This window comes from Syngnathus acus, chromosome 14, assembly GCF_901709675.1.
Source record: "Syngnathus acus chromosome 14, fSynAcu1.2, whole genome shotgun sequence".
Taxonomy (NCBI): domain Eukaryota; kingdom Metazoa; phylum Chordata; class Actinopteri; order Syngnathiformes; family Syngnathidae; genus Syngnathus; species Syngnathus acus.
The window spans coordinates 4343285-4364887 of record NC_051099.1 but is presented as its reverse complement, the minus strand read 5'-3'; the positions used below and the strand labels follow the sequence as shown (position 1 = coordinate 4364887).

Genomic DNA, 21603 nt, shown 5'->3' with positions numbered 1-21603 from the left:
ATGATGATAAAGGGGATATTTTTAATCTTGTCAAAAGGTTCCAAGATCACAAATCTTTTATAAATTCCTCCTGATTCTTGTCACCCCCTTTCTACACTTGATGAATTACAGGAACAAACTCTTCAATATATCCAATAAAATAAGTGTCCATTTTTTAACATTAAAAAAAAAAACCAGTTCAGCACATTGCTAATGAGACTATCATTCATTTTCCCCACTAAAGCGCACACACAATTTGTCAGCCACTACAGAGCCATTTATGTAAAGCAAATGCACAGCATATAATGTATATAATGAGGCAGATGGAGAAAATATTTATACCTGTGCAGGGAATGGCGAGATTATGGGAGGCACAATTACGGTAACAGCTGGGCTGATGCCTGCAAGGACATTTCAACCTGCAAACAACATAAAAGATGCAATACTACATTGCTATAAAATGACAAAATGTTTGCCATAAAATAATATTGTATTGGCAAACTAAAATAGTCTCTGAAAAGAAATGATCACATGCTGGCAAATGAAATTAATGCTGGAGTTTTTTACTATTAAAAAGTGGCAATTATGATTGTGCAGAGAACAAATGGATTGAAAAATATGACAATCTGATGTACAGCTAAAGGACAGAACAAAAAATAAATAACAAGGAAGACATACAGTATTACAAAAATGTTAAATCCTTTTAATGATTTGGCCTAAAATGAGCATGTTCTTTTTTTTTTCCATCCCTCAGCTTGTATTAATTTACACAGAAGTGACACATCCTATGAAACTTTCTTAAAAAAAAAAAAAAATCAATGCATTGTAATGGGAATACAATTATACGCCAATTTTTGTTATTCATGAGATGACCCACTTCCTATGCCTGGCAAATAGTAGAATAAAATTATTGCGTAATGATTCACTATTAAACATTTAAGTAGACTTTTTGCTTTCATAGACGGAACTCAAAATTACACACCATACAAAACATGCTGTGTAATCACTTGCCTCCATCCTTTACAGGCCACGTTCCAATTTCCCAGTAACTGAATTACTGCAGTATTATCAAATGAGTGTTGTGCAATGCTTTTACGATCCAAGACCCCTTAAAACATTTCTTTTCCCTTGATCCAATTGTAAAATAACTATTTGCTCCACACAACCTTGTAGAGTTTCAGTCTTTGCAACTTAAGAATCAGAATTTAACTTATTATATGACAAGTGATTTGAGCTGCAGTAGATTATGTGTAGATTTGGAAAAAAAAATCAATTGTACTTTGTGGATATAGCAGGCCAATCGGATCTCCATGATCCTTTTCTTTGCAATATCCTCTTTTGGCTTGATTTCAACTGACATCATTTTTAATATCCCCTATACTTTTTTTTTTTTTTTTCTTCCCCCGCCTCACAGTAAAATAAGATTTATAAGGGACAGTCTTAAATCGTCCGGTAGTGTGGCCAGAATTAGGTTACTACCCAACCTTCAGGTCACAGTCACTTAAGATGTCCTGTGATTGACTTTGGCAAGGATGTTCTTCCATCTCTGTCTGAGAGTATAAAAGGTGTTCAACGATAATGTCGTTGTCGAACAAACGGCACACTATAAGGACAAACGTTTTTTTTTGCCCTTAAACCTCCATCTTATACCAACATTTTAGTAATTTTTCTGTATTACGCAATAACACTAGAAAGAGGCAAAGGATTAACACGCTTTGCTAAAAACTATTTTAATCCATAATTTTTTTCGTAGCTAAAAAGATTGCTTCCAGCTTTGCAGGTATGAAGTATGCCGGAGTGTGTGTGTGTGTGTGTGTGTGTGTGTGTGTGTGTGTGTGTGTGTGTGTGTGTGTGTGTGTGTGTGTGTGTGTGTGTGTGTGTGTGTCGGGTCGATCTCTGTACAGTAATTGCTCATCCAAAGATGTTTGATGACCGCTGACAAACTCATCGATCATGTCATACACTCGGGTACCATCATACAAGAAGAGACCCCTTTCCACCATTTTTTTTATTTTTTAAAGTTGTCCAAAATGTCAGAGGAACAAAAATAATAGTCTCACCCCTAATTGATAATTGATTGAGTCCGGTATATCCAAAGATTTTTTCCCCCATGTAGTGTATCCATCTGCTTTATTGAGGGGAAACATTCAAAGATTATTGATAAGCAATTATTTTTCAATACCCTGTAATGAATTTGTATTTGGTTGGGACGCATAGCAGCAATCCAATTAATTTGTGGCGCCTGGGGAATGATGTTGCCATTCCAAAGTGTTCAGAATGTTCGGCGGCGGTTGATGCTCGCACTTCTCTTACACCTACAGTGAGACTTTCGGGTAGACAAGAAATGTCAGAAGCACTTTGGGGACATTTTATTGGTCTTAAGATCTCAATTTGTGGCTTTCTTGGATGCTTTTAAGAGTAATAACCGGAGAGTCGTTCATCCAAGCCAAATATATCTGAATAAAAGTCATGTGACACAGGTAGAGATGACACCAATTTCTCATTACAGTACAATAATTGAGTGTACAGAGAAGAAAATATATCCGCTGTCGATTATATGCTCGTTCAGGAAATGACAAATAGTTTGCATTCAATCCACAAAGAGAAAGAAAATGTTTGAGCATAACTCTATGTATCAGTAATAAAAACAGAATCAAATTACTTGCAACTCCTTTTTAACTTGTATTCAACTGAATATGGTCAAAAGACAAGATATTTAATCTTCAAACTGTTTGTTTATTTGCAAAACAATTTCTAATTTTGAATGAAAACAAATGTCAGTTAACACAGTTCTTCACTATAATATAAATACCTAATGTAAATTTTTTTAATTCAATTAAATATCAATTGAAAAGGATTTGCTAAACATTGCGTTCTGTTTTTATTTACGTTTTACACAACATCCATACGTAATTGAAATTTGGATTTGCATTGGATTTTGCTCCGCATAATACAATTGTTTTCTGAACTAATGACTTTGCTTTGATTTGCTGACTAAGCACAATTATTTTCCAACCAACTTCAAATTACCAAAAAATAGTTGAAACTATCCCCCCACAACCACAGAAATGTCTTAATTTAAATTCTTCATTTGAATTTAGGAGTCTCACACTGCTTGTGCAAAATGAGCACGACTCGTGTTGCCGCCTGTTCATTCCAATATGTTGTTTTCATTTTCCAAAATTCCTTTGTCATGAAGTAAAATGCCAGCTTTCAATAATAACAAGATTTATAAACCCTTTATTCATTCCATCTGATTTCACACAAATCCATTTGACACAAATTTATGGCACCCTTTACCTTTCGATAATTTCAGTGAAAAATATTGTGTGGTTGTGGCCATATTTATACAAATGCTGAGAAGGAATGTATGAGGGAATGGCATTTTTTTATTGACTATTTGGGGTAATCAATTCTTAATTAATTCGACTATATAATAGAATGTTTTTTCCAGTCTCGTATTGACAAATGCTACCCGGAGGACGTGAGAATGCTGCAACTCCCATTCCCACATTTTTCTTGTTTACAGTGTAAACTTTACACCATAACATTTTTTTGACTGAATCAACGGCAGCTCTGCTAAACAATAAATTGATTAGTATGCACATCTCTAGTTCATTATGACTGCAAAATAGCAATGACAGAATATTGATCAACAATCTTTTAAATAGAATCATGAGCTGCTGCTATTTCTAGTTTTTGGGTGCAAGTACAACAAGAAAATGACTCCGACATGACAACTGCGGCAGAGCAAACAATCAAGGAAGCACAATTGGTTTCCCCTTTGGAAGTAAACAACATGAAGCCCAAGGCTCAATTCGCAGCTATTTGTGAATGACAAAAATATTGATGCATGTGTGAATTTGATCATGACAAAGCTATCAATTCTGTCGTTTGTCAGTGCCTTGAGAAGTAACTTTACCCGCTAGTGTGTCTCTCATTACATTTATTCCTCTTCATTCCTAAGTGCTAATACATTTTCAGTGCCACTAGGTAATAAAAATGTCAGAATGAGTCTTTTACCATCCAAAAAACAAACAGCGATAAACCTTTTTCATCACCCCGTCTTTGAACGACTCCACAAGTCGCTCGCTCGTAGCTTGGAGAGTGAGATGCCACTTTTTATTTTTTATCCCATTTCCCCAAGGATTTGTTTCACAAAGGAAGTTCCCAATATATATTTTTTTTACTTTACTTCCAGAATATATTTGTCAACAAGCGAACCTAATCATCAGAATTCCACAAATGCCAAATTGGGGTTTGCTGCCTTGAGGTGTAATTTGCATGTGGTCTTATTGAAAAATACATATATTGTAGAAACCCGGCGGCTGGGGTTTTTCTATTTAGATAAAACAATTTTTCAAAAGTGTTTTTCATAAATAGAGACAAATATGAGGGTGAAGAGTTAAAAAACATTTCAGTGTACACATAAAAACACAAAACATACGCAACAAAAATAAATTAAAAACAGTGCTGCATGACATGATAGCCAAAAGCCAATAGTTTAAAAGCAAAGAAACACATAATTCAATCAATACCAAATTTAATTATCTACACATTAATGTTGCATCTTAGCGCAACACGCTTGAGTATGAATGATCCGAGTTTTAACCAAGGTTGATATCCAGTAAAGATCTCCAACCAGCCCCAAACTGAAAAAGCTTTACTTTAAGACAAGTGGTTATTTCATTTTTGAATTTGAACAATTCACAGCTTTACAAAGCCCTTTTCCTAGAATAGCTTGTAGGGCACAATGATAGAATTGAGGCGTTTGGAATAATGATTTGATCAAATTTCATAACTGTAACAGATGGGGATGAGAATCGGAAATGTCTGTTCATCACAACTTCCATTTAGCGGCTCCTGATTGAGAACCAAAAAGTTCGTCCAATCTTTCCACAGTGTATACATTCTTAGCTTACATAATCACAGAGAGGGACCATCCACAGTAACACGAGCCATTCTTAAGATGTAAAGAAATGGTCCACTGGTTATTTAGTCTGCTCCCTGCGGTGAATTGTTCCCACACAGTTTCAGGTCCAGATAATCATACACTGTACTCTTAGTGCCGAAAACCACAAGTAATATGGAATGGGAGACCAGAAGTCAAAGGCACAGAAGGGTGCTTCTGAAGTGTCCATGTGAAGGAATATTGTGCATCTGATACAGTTTACCAACCATTCCGTGGTCAGGATCTGGTACAGTACAGTACATCATGTGTAACAGTAGTCTATATCTGGAATTCCTCCTTCTCTATAGCCTCTGTTGATGCTTTGCCTTGCATTCGACATATGATTGGAACCTTTGTACAGGCCGGTGCCATTCGATGGGAATATGGTATGAATGATGTAATCCTCTTGTAGGGGTTTAGGTTGGATGGGCTGGCAAGCTGCCATCGGTGTCATCTGTAATCCCGGACCACGGATCTCTAGTATGGTATTGTCTTTCTTGGTGCCTGACTCGATGTAGTCGTCGTAATTCTTGCTTTTGCGGGAGCTGTTACGTGTGTAATGATCTCGGGAACATAAGTGACCACTCCTGTGACCATACCAGCAAAAGATGGCAAAAATAAGAGCCAAAGATACAATGGCAGTAGCTCCACCAATAATTCCAGTCAACGGCAGGACTGTCATAGGTTGTGAGTTATTATCTTTGTCTTCCTCTAAAGGACTAGGATCAGATGTTTCAGCTTTTGCGCACACTTGAGCTTCATCAGCCTCAGCGTCTCCTGAAACCCCAACTTTATTCTCTGAGCTGGCAGGCATGGGCACCATGCAGATGATGTAGCTGGAGCGCGGTTGCAAGGAGGTAAGCAGATATTCCCGACGATCGCCTCGGACCAACGTCTCAGTGATCGACCCCATGGCATTACCGATACCTAGTCGGAGCCAACTGAGTCGGAAGGACGAACTCGGCTGTGCTACGCTCCAGGTAACACGGACGCTATTATGAGAGAGAGGCTTAACATTGAGAGCCAGACTCTTTCCGACACCACTGCTACTGAGCGTGTAGTCCAAGCCGGAGTCAGGAAGTCCCAGACCAGGTCTCTTTGACCGCAGGGTAAAGAGAGACCCTTGAGGGGGTGTATTAGTGGTAGAAGTGTCTCCTCCACCAAGACCTGCTCTGTCTTTAGTCCCAGCTGTCCTCACCACTTCACATTCCTCCATCTCAGAAGTTAGGTCTTTCAAGGCCATGTCTCGTACCCTTTCAGGCCCATGACAGGTGAGACCTCTCACTGTGATTGCGTTACCACGGGCATGTAACCAATCATAAAGCCAACGCAGGTTACAGCCACAGTGCCAAGGATTACCTCGTACCAGAAGCTGACCTAAATTGTCCAGGTCCTTGAAGAGTCCACGCGGTAGGGTCGTGAGGTTATTTCCAGAGAGGTCCAATCTTTGCAGCCTGTGCATGCCATCCAAAGAACCGCGAGGCATGTGAATCAGGGCATTCTCTTGCAGGGACAAGCGTTGGAGATGGGCACTAGGAAGGTTGACAGGCGGGGTCTGGAGGGAGTTACGTACTAACGACAACTCTGTCAAGTTAGAGAGACGTGAGAATGTGTCATCAGCGATGCGCTGATTGGCCAAAAGATTCCCATCCAAAACAAGACATCGAAGTGAGCCGAGACCACGGAAGGCATGTGTGGGGATAGTGGAGATCCGGTTGTCATCCAGACGCAGTTCTTCAAGAGATGCGGGCAAACCTGAGGGGATGCTAGACAGATGATTCCGAGAAAGGAAAAGAAGGCGCAATCGTGGGTTGTCCGCAAAGGCCTGGTCCTCAATGCTGACTGTGGAAATAGAGTTGTCGTCCAAATGGAGCTTCTCCAGAAGGGGCATCCGAGCCAGAGCACTACGAGGAATGGTGCGGATGTTATTGTCTTGCAAATGAAGCTCACGGACCGATGGTGGCAAGTGCACGGGGAATTCATCCAGTTCGTTATCATAGAGGTAGACGACACGTACGGTGAGCTGGCGTTCCAAGGAAGTGGGAAGGCCTGGGTTATTGATCTGGTTGTTTTGAAGGTAAAGGACAGATGCAGAAGCAGGCAGTGAGGGGATGGAGCTCAGGCCACGATCGTTACAGTAGATAAAGTCTTCATCACATCGACACACATTTGGGCATATCGGGTCTTTTTCTCCAATGTACCCTTGGATTGTGGCCGTGGTCAACTCAAGAACACACACGCACATTGTCAAACGAAATAAAAGTGATGGCAGTGGAGCCTTCAATTTCGCAATACCTAAAATCGCCATTATGGTGAATAATGGGATTTGGTTTAGTTCTGGTCTTTTTTTTAAGCTTCAAATTGCTGCGGTGAGCTGGAATCCAGTTACCTCCACCCTGAAAGACAAAGAAATTACATTTAGCCATGATGGAATAAACCAAACAATATCTAGAAGATCTAAAATAGTGAGAAATAATTTCTAATATTATAACACCATTGTTCATTTGATCAAACATCTGGCCAATGATTAAATTAAAGTAAATGAAGATAACAGCACAGTTGAGGATCATTTTCCATAAAAATGGAGATTAGCTGTTAGTCTTGCTACACTAAAACATCGGATTACCTTCCACCTATATTGATTAATCTGATTACTTTTCATCATTTTTATCTTTTTCATGATTCCATTCCCACTTCTTCTCTTCCATGTTGTATCAGACCAAATCATTGTCATGTCAGTGTTTTTTTTTGTTCATGTAACTTTCCCTGATGAAGGTTCTCTTGAGTACACGCAAGGGAAAACCGGTCCCGGAACAAAGCCAAACCATCAAATTTAAATTTACTGCAAAGGGTCCTTTTTTTGATTTAAGTGATCTTGACAGAATTGGACTTCCTCTTGTTTTTTATATTCCACTGAATGTGCAAAGCATAGTGAGTAGCAAAGTCTTAAAACTCAAATTGACAAATTCAGTTCTACATTTAGAATTCCGTTCCCTATGTTGATAGATATGAAGACTTAAGAATACTCTAAATTATTTAAGAGATCTTGAGAGTCTCCAGGAGTTGGTAGCAGATGGTTCCATTAGCCAGACAGAGCTCAAGGCATTTTTCATTATCAAGAAGCAAGACAATGCACAGCAGTTTAATTTCATCATTTAGGTGAGCCGTGGGCTATTTCTGATTGAAAAAAAAAAGTCTATATAATGAAGTGTCACATTTAAAAAGTATGTATAATTAAATATTTTAGCTGTGTGAAGTGAATGCGGATATTCTGTGTGGGCGGAACGCAAAATAAATTACATTTTCATGACAGTTGAAAGTAAAAAATAAAAAAATAAAAAAATCAATATAGACACTTCATTAGATCATTGAAGATTTTAGAGGCATTTCTAATATATTGCTCAATCAAAATATAAAAATTGACAATGTTGACATACTGCGATTCCTTTCTGAAAGATGCAAATATATGCCATGCTGAGTCGGCAATTGCTATTTTTAAAGTTCCATGATGAGATGGTTACAGACAAAACCTCTTTGCCAATTCATATCTTATTTGAGAAGATGAGATGGGGTCTCCAAGGAAATCATCTTTTTTTTTCCCCCTTCAACCACTTCACCCAGACTATAAAAGCACACTCCTCTTTTTGTGAGGAGCAGTGCTGTTGTTGTGAGATATAACAAAGTAAAAAGATGAGTAAGAGTGCTGTAAGGATTGAACAGTAATTCTCGGATTATACGTTACCAAAAAAAATATATTTTTATTTTACCGCTTATATATATTTTTTGCTGAGAATGCACTTGGCAGTTCTTTGTGATTGCAAGCTATGGATGTTTGTGGTTCAAATGCATTTGAATGATAGCTTGGCCATGCATGATGAATTTGTGGACAATGACCCATATGTGGACAATGAGCAGATCCTGTCTACATTTCAGCTCCATGCACATGGGGGAGCAAAGCAGCCAGAGATGTGGGGTAATGTGCTTAGCAGACAGACAGTCGCCTCAGGGAGAATACAGGACGCAGGACAACCCCCCCCGACCCGATACACAGACCCAAGACTGGATCAATTTACAAATTAGTAAAAAGGCCAAGATGGAGAGAGTGACAGAAAGTGAGGACCTTTGAATCCCATTCCCCATAAGACCCCCCCACAGAGAGACCAAACAAGATTTTAGATGACCAGAGGGGTCGGGAGATCCACTTAAGTGACGGCAGGGAAAAGATGAGAGCAAGCCCGCAGCTTATCTTACATGCGATGTTTATGTATCTTGTTGTTGATGGACGGATTGGACATGTGGAAAGGAGGACAGAAAACATGACAGCGAAGGTGATGAAGGGAATAAATCAAGAGATCCGAGATGGGAAACATTAAAAAGCCTGGGGAGCGAGTGCGGCTTGTTCATTTGGTTTGTGTGCATGTGGGTGTGTTATTTATTTGAAGCTGTTTTGCAATCATGTACTATACTTGTAAGGTAGAAAATGGTTTTAAATCGCTAGGAAAACAATACATAAATGAGAACTGCAATTTTCCTTCCCATGAGGATGATGAAAGTCGTCATTTCCTTTCATTACGTTCAATTATTAGGAGTTGTGCATTAATTCTGTCTGACAGTCCCCGTTTGTGAACCCCACAATGTCAAAAGGTTTTTTTTGTAATCATAATTATTTTTAATTTGTCTTATTTAAATAGATATTATTTTATTTATATACGTATATATTAGGGGTGTAAATCGCGGGTTTTGTAACGCAATTAGGGTTTCAAACTAGGCTCAGGGTTTCCGACTAGGGTTTTAAACCAAGGTTAGGGTTTCAAACTAGGTTTTAAAGCTAGGGTTAGGGTTTCCAATGAGGGTTTCAAACTACTTTTAGGGTTTCTAAGATTGAGGTTTCTAACTAGGCTTTCAAAACTAGGGTTAGGGTTTTCGACTAGGGTTTCCAAAATTAGGGTTAGGATTAGGGTTGGGGTTAGGGTTTCTAACTAGGCTTTCAAAACTAGGATTAGGGTTAGAGTTAGAGTTAGGGTTAGAGTTAGAGTTAGGGTTAGGGTTAGGGTTAGGGTTAGGGTTAGGGTTAGGGTTAGGGTTAGGGTTAGGGTTAGGGTTAGAGTTAGGGTTACTAACTAGGCTTTCAAAACTAGAGTTAGGGTTAGGGTTTCTAACTAGGCTTTCAAAACTAGGGTTAGGGTTTCCGACTAGGGTTTCCAAGGAGTTTTGCCATCGCTAATTAGGGTTTCAAACTAGGCTCAGGGTTTCCGACTAGGGTTTTAAACCAAGGTTAGGGTTTCAAACTAGGTTTTAAAGCTAGGGTTAGGGTTTCCAACGAGGGTTTCAAACTACTTTTAGGGTTTCTAAGATTAGGGTTTCTAACTAGGCTTTCAAAACGAGGGTTAGGGTTTTCGACTAGGGTTTCCAAAATTAGGGTTAGGGTTAGGATTAGGGTTGGGGTTAGGGTTTCTAACTAGGCTTTCAAAACTAGGGTTAGGGTTAGGGTTAGGGTTAGAGTTAGGGTTAGGGTTAGGGTTACTAACTAGGCTTTCAAAACTAGAGTTAGGGTTAGGGGTAGGGTTTCTAACTAGGCTTTCAAAACTAGGGTTAGGGTTTCCAACTAGGGTTTCCAAGGAGTTTTGCCATCGCTAATTAGGGTTTCAAACTAGGCTCAGGGTTTCCGACTAGGGTTTTAAACCAAGGTTAGGGTTTCAAACTAGGTTTTAAAGCTAGGGTTAGGGTTTCCAACGAGGGTTTCAAACTACTTTTAGAGTTTCTAAGATTAGGGTTTCTAACTCTGCTTTCAAAACGAGGGTTCGGGTTTCCGACCAGGGTTTCCAAGGAGTTTTGCCATTGCTATTTAGGGTTTCAAACTAGGGTTAGGGTTTCCGACTAGGGTTTTAAACAAAGGTTAGGGTTACAAACTTGATTTTAATGCTAGGGTTAGGGTTTCCAACGAGGGTTTCAAACTACTTTTATGGTTTCTAAGATCAGGGTTTCTAACTAGGCTTTCAAAACTAGGGTTAGGGTTTCCGACCAGGGTTTCTATGGAGTTTTGCCATCGCTAATTAAAGTTTCAAACAAGGGGTAGGGTTTCCGACTAGGGTTAACTAGGGTTAGCGTTTTCGACTAGGGTTTCCAAAATTAGGGTTAGGATTAGGGTTGGGGTTAGGGTTTCTAACTAGGCTTTCAAAACTAGGGTTAGGGTTAGAGTTAGAGTTAGAGTTAGGGTTAGGGTTAGGGTTAGGGTTAGGGTTAGGGTTAGAGTTAGAGTTAGAGTTAGAGTTAGGGTTAGGGTTAGGGTTAGGGTTACTAACTAGGCTTTCAAAACTAGAGTTAGGGTTAGGGTTTCTAACTAGGCTTTCAAAACTAGGGTTAGGGTTTCCGACGAGGGTTTCCAAGGAGTTTTGCCATCGCTAATTAGGGTTTCAAACTAGGCTCAGGGTTTCCGACTAGGGTTTTAAACCAAGGTTAGGGTTTCAAACTAGGTTTTAAAGCTAGGGTTAGGGTTTCCAACGAGGGTTTCAAACTACTTTTAGGGTTTCTAAGATTAGGGTTTCTAACTAGGCTTTCAAAACGAGGGTTAGGGTTTTCGACTAGGGTTTCCAAAATTAGGGTTAGGGTTAGGATTAGGGTTGGGGTTAGGGTTTCTAACTAGGCTTTCAAAACTAGGGTTAGGGTTAGGGTTAGGGTTAGGGTTAGGGTTAGAGTTAGGGTTACTAACTAGGCTTTCAAAACTAGAGTTAGGGTTAGGGTTAGGGTTTCTAACTAGGCTTTCAAAACTAGGGTTAGGGTTTCCAACTAGGGTTTCCAAGGAGTTTTGCCACCGCTAATTAGGGTTTCAAACTAGGCTCAGGGTTTCCGACTAGGGTTTTAAACCAAGGTTAGGGTTTCAAACTAGGTTTTAAAGCTAGGGTTAGGGTTTCCAACGAGGGTTTCAAACTACTTTTAGAGTTTCTAAGATTAGGGTTTCTAACTCGGCTTTCAAAACGAGGGTTCGGGTTTCCGACCAGGGTTTCCAAGGAGTTTTGCCATTGCTATTTAGGGTTTCAAACTAGGGTTAGGGTTTCCGACTAGGGTTTTAAACAAAGGTTAGGGTTACAAACTTGATTTTAATGCTAGGGTTAGGGTTTCCAACGAGGGTTTCAAACTACTTTTATGGTTTCTAAGATCAGGGTTTCTAACTAGGCTTTCAAAACTAGGGTTAGGGTTTCCGACCAGGGTTTCTATGGAGTTTTGCCATCGCTAATTAAAGTTTCAAACAAGGGGTAGGGTTTCCGACTAGGGTTTTAAACCAAGCTTAGGGTTACAAACTAGGTTTTAAAGCTAAGGTTAGGGTTTCCAACGAGGGTTTCAAACTACTTTTAGGGTTTCTAAGATTAGGTTTTCTAACTAGGCTTTCAAAACTAGGGTTAGGGTTTCCGACCAGGGTTTCCAAGGAGTTTTGCCATTGCTAATTAGGGTTTCAAGCTAGGGTTAGGGTTTCCGACTAGGGTTTTAAATCAAGGTTAGGGTTACAAACTAGGGGTGTAAATCGCGCGTTTTGTAACGATACGATATCATATCGATACAAAGAATCACGATACGATATTTGCCGATATCTTAAAGCCTGCTGTGATTCATTCACGATACATCACGATCGATATAGAACAATATCCTGATTTATAACAATTCATACGCAAAATCAACAAGGTACTGCAAACTCTTTATTTAGGAAATTACAAAGTGCTTCCAAACGAATGACTTGAAGCCCAAAGGGGAGCGAATTTCCTCGTCTTCTTGGACACTAGCCATAGCACCAGCCCAGGAGCCGCGTAGTTGTCGGCTCCCCTTTCACGTGCCTGCTCTGCTCACAACACAACACGCCGCGCACTGCTCCCGGAAAGAGGAAGCAAGCAACAATGAACTGGATTTCAAAATAAAGTCGCGTCTAATGTCCGAGGTCAAAAACGGGCGATATAGATCGATGTTTACGTTTAGCATCGATGCCAACAAATCGTAGAGCATTATATCGATTAATCGATGTGTATCGATGAATCGTTACACCCCTATATATATATATATATATATATATTATGCATATACTTACATTTTTTTTAATGGTTGTATTATTTAAATAGATATTTTATTTTTATATTTTATGCATATACTTAGAGTCCACCGTAGCTCTTCACTCTCATAAGAATGTAAGAAGAATTTGATCGAAATCATCTGTCATCGCTTTTTGGGTATTGGTACTTAGTATCGGTATCGGAGACTGGTCTGAAGAAATCTTTTACCACTTGCAGTTAGTACAAGATAGTATTTGGTTTCATAAGAAATTGAAAAAGCTACATAATCATAAACTCGCTGTCGCACATATTGCTTTCAAGATTGGTGGCAAAGGTCAACGGATAAAAGCAAATATAGAGTGCTCCACATGAGCGTTTTGGAGGGGGGGGGTTGCTCGTCGGTGAGCGTGCAGCTCCGAGAGCCCTTAAGTGACTTGATATTTAGCTCAAGAGCACTGTGACATGTTTTAACCTTTGCCGTCAGTAAATGTTCTCCCTACCCCAAAATTCTTGTGGCTCCCTGCAGATTACAGGTAAATCCCTCAGAAAAAGACAGGTTGCTCTGTAGAAAGTTGCGTACAAAGAGTGGAGTTATTTTGACATTGACTGGGCGTGGGAGGTGGATTTTATACAAACTGTACAAGTAAACCCAAAATAAAAGGCTACGATGCTTCCCTATGGGTCCCTTTTTGCTGCAAGTTTGGCAGACAAACCTGCAAATAAACTTGCGATGTGTCACTCCTGCCAGTAATCATATTTCACTCTTTGATCACTCTCCCTCTGTGTCTACATTTGGCCCATCTTTAATGTTGCTGTTTGTGCTAACATAAATTGGAGGAAATTGTTTACTCTCAAGACGAGTGGGGGGGGAGAAAAAAAAAAGCTATTTTGAGAAAATGCTGTGGTAAAGTTATCTTTCAGGACAAGATTGTGGTTGTCACAAAACAGTATATAACCATAAAGATTATTTATTTATGTATTTATTCATTTACTTATATATTTATTTATTCATTTATTTATTCATTTACTTATTCATTTACCTATATATTTATTTATTCATTTATTTATTCATTTATTTATATATATTTGAGTCTTCTCATTGTGTTTTATCATCAAATTCTGTTCAAAATCTGAGACGAAGGAATATTTGACTGATGGGAGTGACGATGCATCCAATAATACGCTCTTTGTCTCCTCCATAAATAAATTGTACAAAGCGCTCATGTCAACGTCTTTTGTTTTTGTCCAATCTGCCTATCACTTGGATTTCATTTGAAAGAGTCCAAAAAATTGTTTTTGGTTCATTTCCCTGCATAATTTCCTCACTGATTGTGTTTGGACAAAGAAATGTCTGCATGTCAACTCTCTGTAATTGCAACATTCGCTTGATTCCATTTTAAACAGTCTTTATCTCTTCCAAAATGAAATCTTAAGGAGAACAAATGGCCTCTCTTGAGAGGCTGAAACAATAAATGCTGGTAAATAACATCTTCTGTCGAATTAAACGCCATCCAAATTGAAACGACAGCCGTAATGTGACTTGGAAAATTAATGACATGGTTATTAAATCAATAAATTGAAGTACATTTACAGGAAGTTCATTTTCTTTTGCGGGAGATTGACGTTTGTTGTTTCAAGATAAGCGCGGCATGCAGTTCATGGTCATTGTGAAATGAATGTTGGAGATGATTGTGTGGTGGATTAATAAACACAAGATATCTTGAGGGCTCAGAAAAGATCATCGGGAGCTTCACAGCATGGGGTCGAGCAACTTTTATTGTTATGGTGATCATCGTTTTATTTCGGTTAATCTCAAATCTGCCTCGCAGTTTCTAGGCACTCAAAATACGTATATTTGTTAATACCTTGATAGCCATGAAATCACATGACTTCACTTTCACCCCCAAAAAATGAATTATAGTAAAAAATAATCAACACAGAATTTACAGAAATTTCCAAATCTTGCTTGTATGATCAAATAATTGATGGATGAAAATGATTTATATTTTTATAAAAATAAAAAAAGAAAAGAAATAATTTTCATCCATCAATATTTATAATGAAAATTGATTCAGAAAATGAGCCATCATGTGACACAGCCACGCTCAAAGGAAGTACGATGCAAATCTGCTTCACTCATTTCAAATCATATTTCCTTTTTTTTTTAACCAAAACCGTTTCACCGAGTGCACAAGTAAGCTTTATTGATCACTGCTAACTGGTTTAACTGGGTTTAAAAATGAGGTCGAAGCTATTTTGCAACAATCACCCTCCGTGATTGTTTTTCTTTGTCAGAGCAAGAACGCAAGAATCCCGACTGAGATTGCAAATTGCCATTTGTTGTCTTCACTTTGGCGTTAAAACAGCCTGCTTTTTTTTTTTTTTTTTGTCTTCACAGCACAAAGAATCATGCAGCAGCACTATGAATACTTGATGATCTCGGAGAACTCCAAAAAGCTTGTTGAGCAACGTTTACTACTCTCACCATCTGCTTGAACGGAAGCATTCTCTGTACATCTTTATTATATATTTAGCCCCCTTTTCCCCCATTACAACTTTATTTCCCGTTTTTCTTCTTTTTGTAAAAACAGAACAAAACACTCACTTCACTGGTTCTTTTATGTCAAACAAAATATTTTAGGTTGCATTACCTGACATGTTTCGGCTTGTGCTTGTACTTCGAAGGCGGAAGTACAAGCCGAAACATGTCAGGTAATGCCACCTGAAATATTTTGTTTGAGATAAAAGAACCAGTGAAGTGATTAACAAGTAAAAACAAAATGAACTTAGTACAACTAGAACAAAACACTGCATGATTGAAAATGTGAAATACTTTTTTTTTTTTTACACAATATAGTTCAGGAATTTTAGCTCACAATAAAGAGGAAATTTGAAAATGTGTCTCTCATTCAAATAATAAATTAGAGTTAGCATTGAAATCGCTAATTAGGATTTGGCTAAAAGCTTCCTGATTGTCCTTGACACTCACTTGCCGTTCTCCTGTCAAAAAGCTCATTTAAAATTAAACGTTCATGATAATTCTGTAACTAGTAATTGCCATGGATTGGAAAAGAGTTTAAAAAAACCCCACTATGTTTATGGTGGCAATATTTTAGTTACTGTATTTTGTACACATTATACAAGATAATTGCAAAATATATACGTGCAATAATAAAAATACTGTTAAATTAATACATATTTAATAATTGTCCAACAAATCTAATTTTAAGATATGTGCAAGTCTGCTCAGCTAAATATTGTATCCAGGAGTTAATAAATCATTTTTAGATAATAATCTAACCTATTTTCAACATTTGAGACAATTGCTATCATTTTGCGAGAGAAAAAAATCCCAACCATACCTTTTTTCTCTTCCATTTGCTCTACATTTGGCCCCACGAGCAATTCCTCAACGTGTGCCAGCTGTATCTTCTCCAGCTTCTGTCGACACGTCGTCCATAAACTGTGATACACGAGGTGTTATTTGGAAGTGTGTTGTTGCTATCAGCCGCAGAAGCTCTCTGGAGTCTTTTTATTTTCCGTTTTTATGTCAATGAGACGCCGCCGCTGATGTCAGATGGACGCTCTGTGAAGAAAGTGATGACAGATAAAATCACAAGGGGATCACAGCTGACCGTCAATGTAAATCAAGTGTCGAAATGTCACCGTTTTTATTTCTTTTTGGGCAGGATTACATGATTTAGTCTTAAACTTTTGATTACTTGAAAATACATAAACGTGTGTATTTGCAAAAAGCTTAGCGGGGGATGTTTATTTCATTTTCTCTGTGTTTTTAATACCAATTATAAAAAATAAACTGTTGAACCACTTTGAAATTCATTTGATTTCTCATCAAAAAATAAAACTGACCTCATCTCTGCTCAGTTGATGAAAGTCTCTCCATAAACGTTCTATCAAAATGCTTTTGAAGAAACACTTCCGAGTCGGCTATCTGACGAAATCACAGTATCAATATATTTAACATCCCTCAAAGATTTCTTCTAAAAAAAAAAAAAAAGTACCGTATTTTCCGCACTATAAGGCGCACCGGATTATAAGGCGCACCTTCAATGAATGGCCCATTTTAAAACTTTGTCCATATATAAGGCGCACCAGATTATAAAGCGCACCATCAATGAATGGCCCATTTTAAAATTTTGTCCATACATAAGATATATACATTTGGCCCACGGGCCAGACTTTGGATACACCTGCTGTAGTGGCTCAATATTGGTCCATATATAAGGCACACCTGATTATAAGGCGCACTGTCAGCTTTTGAGAAAATTTGAGGTTTTTAGGTGCGCCTTATAGTGCGGAAAATACGGTAGTGAAGCTGTACATCTGCAGCAAAAAAAAATCCAAAGTGATATCACCACAAGCCCTATTCTTGGTGCTGTCACCACAACCGCACGCACACAAACTGACCTTTTGATTCACCACCCTGACTCACAAGCTGGTTTGCGTGTTTCCAATTTTCTTGTTGAAATCTCCCATTGGATTTCTGCCAAACGCTTCCCGATTGACCTTGACACTAACCTGCTGTTCCCCTCCCAGAAATCCTACCATTAACAAGAGCCGTCAATCACCATGGCATTGGCGCGCTCAATCCCCAACGTTATAGCTGAAATTGCAGATGTGTGTAAAATGTGCCGACTCAGCTCACTGCAAACTCTTCTTTGTCTGCCATCTGGGTTGCTGCAGATCCAAGCTGACTGAGAAACATCAAGATAGCTGCCGTTCTAAAAAAAAAAAGAATTTTGTCCAATACTGTCAACACACTAAACCAAACCAAGCGTCTCATGAAGACGTGTTTGTAGTATGAGAATATATAATTTGATCTGCACATCAATCTGTCATCCACATGATCTTGTTGTCCATTCATGTGTGTGTCTGGCATGTACAGTATGTGGGTGTGGCCACTTTTTTCCCATGATGGTGGAAGATGATTGTAATTTAAACTGAATTAGAAGGAGCCAAACGTGGAGGCTAACCGTTACTTAATATGGTGCGCTAAATATTGACATCACAGTGGTTTCCTTTTTAGTCAATTTTCAGATACTGTTTAACAGACATTGACTGTAAATTGTGTTTTGATTTTTTTTACGCGTTTAATTTTCGTTAAACTTTGAGAAACACTAGCATAAACCATTCTGAGCTGTAACAATTTCCGACTACAGGGTGTTTTTTTTTCCTGCTGATTAAAAAGAACAAAGATAGTAGCTGCCCAATGCTTTTCACAGAGACAAAAATATCCTTAGCCATTTTATTTGAACAATGGTGAAATCTCAGGTGACGTCTTGTTCCGCTGTAAGAATAGTAATTACTTATAAAGTCTCGAAGGAACCGCTCTGTCTGCATGTTTAAAAATGGTGTCAAAGGAGGGTTGTGAGTAAGGACAGCATGAGGTGTATCCTCCTGGCTATGGAAGATGCCGCCACACGGCATCAAGGATGCATGGCTAACTATTTACTGTAATATCGGAGATGTTTGGTGCTTTAATAGCCAAGCATCCTCGTGTTGTCGTCTACGCTAGCATTTATTACGTAGCCTTGGACTTGTAATTATTAGTCCTAAGTGGCAACTCTGCATGAAGGGCAGAGTAAAAAAAGGGGCAACAGATGGTGGTGGTGTTTAACACCTACCCACCTGGATCCCACCTGGCTCGCAATTTGTATTTTACATTTAATACAGAGTTCCGAAACCATCCATTTTTATTAGGGTCATCTTAAGCGTAGTAAATGGAAACTATCCCAGCTGACTTTGGGTGACAGGCTGGGTACACATTGGAAATTTTGTATTAACATGCATTTCTGGGATTTTGGAATTTATTTGCATTTTTTTTTCCCCTATTAATGGAATGATGGGCACATCTGTAGTTTTCCTGGTACAGCTTACTTACACCATTTATTTCTTCTCAATGACTAGCCACAGAGGTCAAAGTATTTCTGATATGAGCTTGTCAGGACCATTTGAGTCTAAATTGGCAATAACAGTCTTTGTCGATTTAGGTGTCTTTAGAATTGTCCCTCATGAGGCTCAGTTTTAAAGGCAGCATTATTTCATGCTGCGAACCACTTATTGCTTGTAAATTATGTACGAGAGCATTTCTAGGAAATGGAAGCAAACACATTACTGGCCAAACTCCTTCGAAACCTACTTCAAATAGTCATTAGGTAGGTAACATTGATGTGAAATTATTTCCAAGATATCTGTAGGGTATTTAGACAATGCCTGTTAGGTTATTGATTATTATAATACCACGTGAAACCAAAATAATCCAGGAAAAAAAATCAATACACTTTAATGCAGATAAAATTGCATCCGATTAATCGATGGAATAATCGATAGAATAAATTCTAAAAATATTTGTTACACCACACTATAATGTGTTTTATGTTAAGTGTTCTGTTTAGCTTGTGTCTATTATGAAGTTTAGTTCTCTAAAATTCCGTACAATACAAAGATTAGATACTGTGTATATCTTTTGTGGTTGTTGCTAAAAGACTAAAAACAAATTTCTCGTGTTTTGCTAAATAATTTAAAAAAAAAAGTTTCTTATTGTTAATATTCAATCGATAAAACAACTCAGCTTAAAGAGTCACTGAGAATGTGACAAAAATACCAAAAATCGTAACTGCAACCTTGAAGAGGAAAATGTCAGCAGGTTGGAGCACATTGAGAAAAACACTAGCTAAGGTCGGTTGAAAACAGGATTTGATGGCACTCAAAAATCTTTCTTTGGAGTTGCTGTTTTTTTTCCCTGACACCACTCAAACTTGTCATTTCTATCTTTGTGGCTCTATTAATGATCTACAGCCATGTTGGATGCCAATGTTATGAAATCAAATATTGTTGAATTCCATGTTCAAGATCCAGTCTAATCTGTATTTCCTAAATGGCCTGCTGTCTAAACGGAGGATTTTGTTGCACAGGTCTGTTATTACAGCACATCCTCATAAAAGATTCAAACGTTCACGCCTGCTGTAAGTGGTTTGTAGCTCACTGTGATTTTACAGTGATAGATGTGCAGAAAGCGATGCTGAGATGATTTGACACACACACACACACACACACACACACACTCGCACACTCCTCTCACGCACAGAGAGTCAGTGATGTGATCAGACTTTTAATGCGGCACCACATAATGTCTATTCAGTGACGGAGGTGGCAGGGCACAGCCTTGTCTGCGAATGTCAAAGATGACACATTATGGTGAATATTCATATGAGCAGTCGTTAGTTTGGACATTTCTTTGTCATTGGCCTTCTTATTCTTTGACTTTTTTTTTCCGTCTCAATGACAAGTGAAAGAACATTCTCTGTTCTGACCGAGACGTGTATCTGTCCTACTCAAAAAGCTTTTACATGCTTAATTAAGAGATACTAAGACGTGTCTAATGCTAATTCGACTCTTTACGGCTGCTTTTTAATTTTCTTCAAGATCGATCATTGGGAATTTGGTTTTCCTATAATGTGGTCCTTTCACATTCACGACTGTCCAATTTGCTGTTTTTCAGCGACTGGCTATCGGCTCTTTGTCCACTACATCTTTTTATTTGAATCCTCAATGTTGTTCATTCAGGGCGGACAAGACGGGAGGAGAGGGCCAAAGAGGAAGAAATATATACAGATAACGAGGGCAATAAATGAGCTGGTACAAGGGAGATGATAAAATACAGGAAATAGGGTGCAGCTTTCACCCAAACAAATATTGGCAGGGACTGAGCCTCAGGAGCTGGCCAGTGAAACTAATGTAAACATGAAAGGAATATAGAGTGGAGAGTTAATAGAGAAGCTGTGGGGAAAACAAATGAGTAAAAAGACAAATGAAACTGAAGCAACACCATGTAAGAATGTAACTTTCGAACTTTTGAAAAATTCAAGATCTTTTTTTTTTTTTTGAAGGATTTTAAAGTTAGGGTTAAGGGTTTTTTTTTTTTTATTTTGCAGTCCAAATCTTCTACAAGCAGATTTTGGTGATTTTGCATATGACCACAAGCCAGGTATATTTACAAAAGGGAGGTTTGCGCCATTGTGGGTGTGAAAACAGCAAATTCTATATATTGCCAATTAATGCTGCTTCTTCATTAATATGTTTTTGGAACGTGGGAGGAAGCCGACAATCCGCCCAGAAAAAAAAAAAATTCAAATACCAAACCTCAGAACCACGAGGCACCATGCTGACATAACCAAACTATTCCATACTTGCTGTTGCTTTAAGGATTAGGATGCAATTTGTGAAAAGTGGAGTTTTGGGATGAGAAACAAACAAAACAGACAGGCCAAAGCTGGGCTTATTAAAAGACTTCATCTTGGAACATTAATTAAAAGCTAAGCACAGATGCATTGCCTTGTGATAAATTGTTTCCCTTACCATAAAACTGTGCATGCGTCCCAGAGGGGATAGAGGCCACTAAATCTGTCATCCGTGTTTTTCATGCCCTCTGCTCTTGACAGTAATGAGCTAGGCTACTTTGATTGGCTTTTCAGCGGCTGATTAAAAGTAGTTCTTCTAATGCATAGATTTACTTTTGACATTTTATGTGCACAAATCTAATATGCTCATCAATGTGTAGAAAGTAATCATTGTTTTATTTCTTAAAAAAATATGCAAACTGTATTTTTGGTTGGA

At 38.4% G+C, this 21603-nt stretch overlaps 1 protein-coding gene across 1 annotated transcript in view; it reads right to left on the bottom strand.

Moving 5' to 3' along the window:
• Positions 1-2326: 2326 nt before the first annotated feature.
• The window catches only part of flrt1a (fibronectin leucine rich transmembrane protein 1a), a 35621-nt gene continuing 16344 nt past the window's right edge, over positions 2327-21603 (bottom strand). Inside the window, exons 2-3 of the mRNA XM_037270528.1 lie at positions 16329-16552; positions 2327-7326 (exon numbers count right to left, since the gene is read on the bottom strand). Coding sequence (XP_037126423.1) covers positions 5193-7238 — 2046 coding nt within the window. The 5' untranslated portion in view covers positions 7239-7326; positions 16329-16552 and the 3' untranslated portion in view covers positions 2327-5192. The remainder of the gene's footprint in view (positions 7327-16328; positions 16553-21603) is intronic.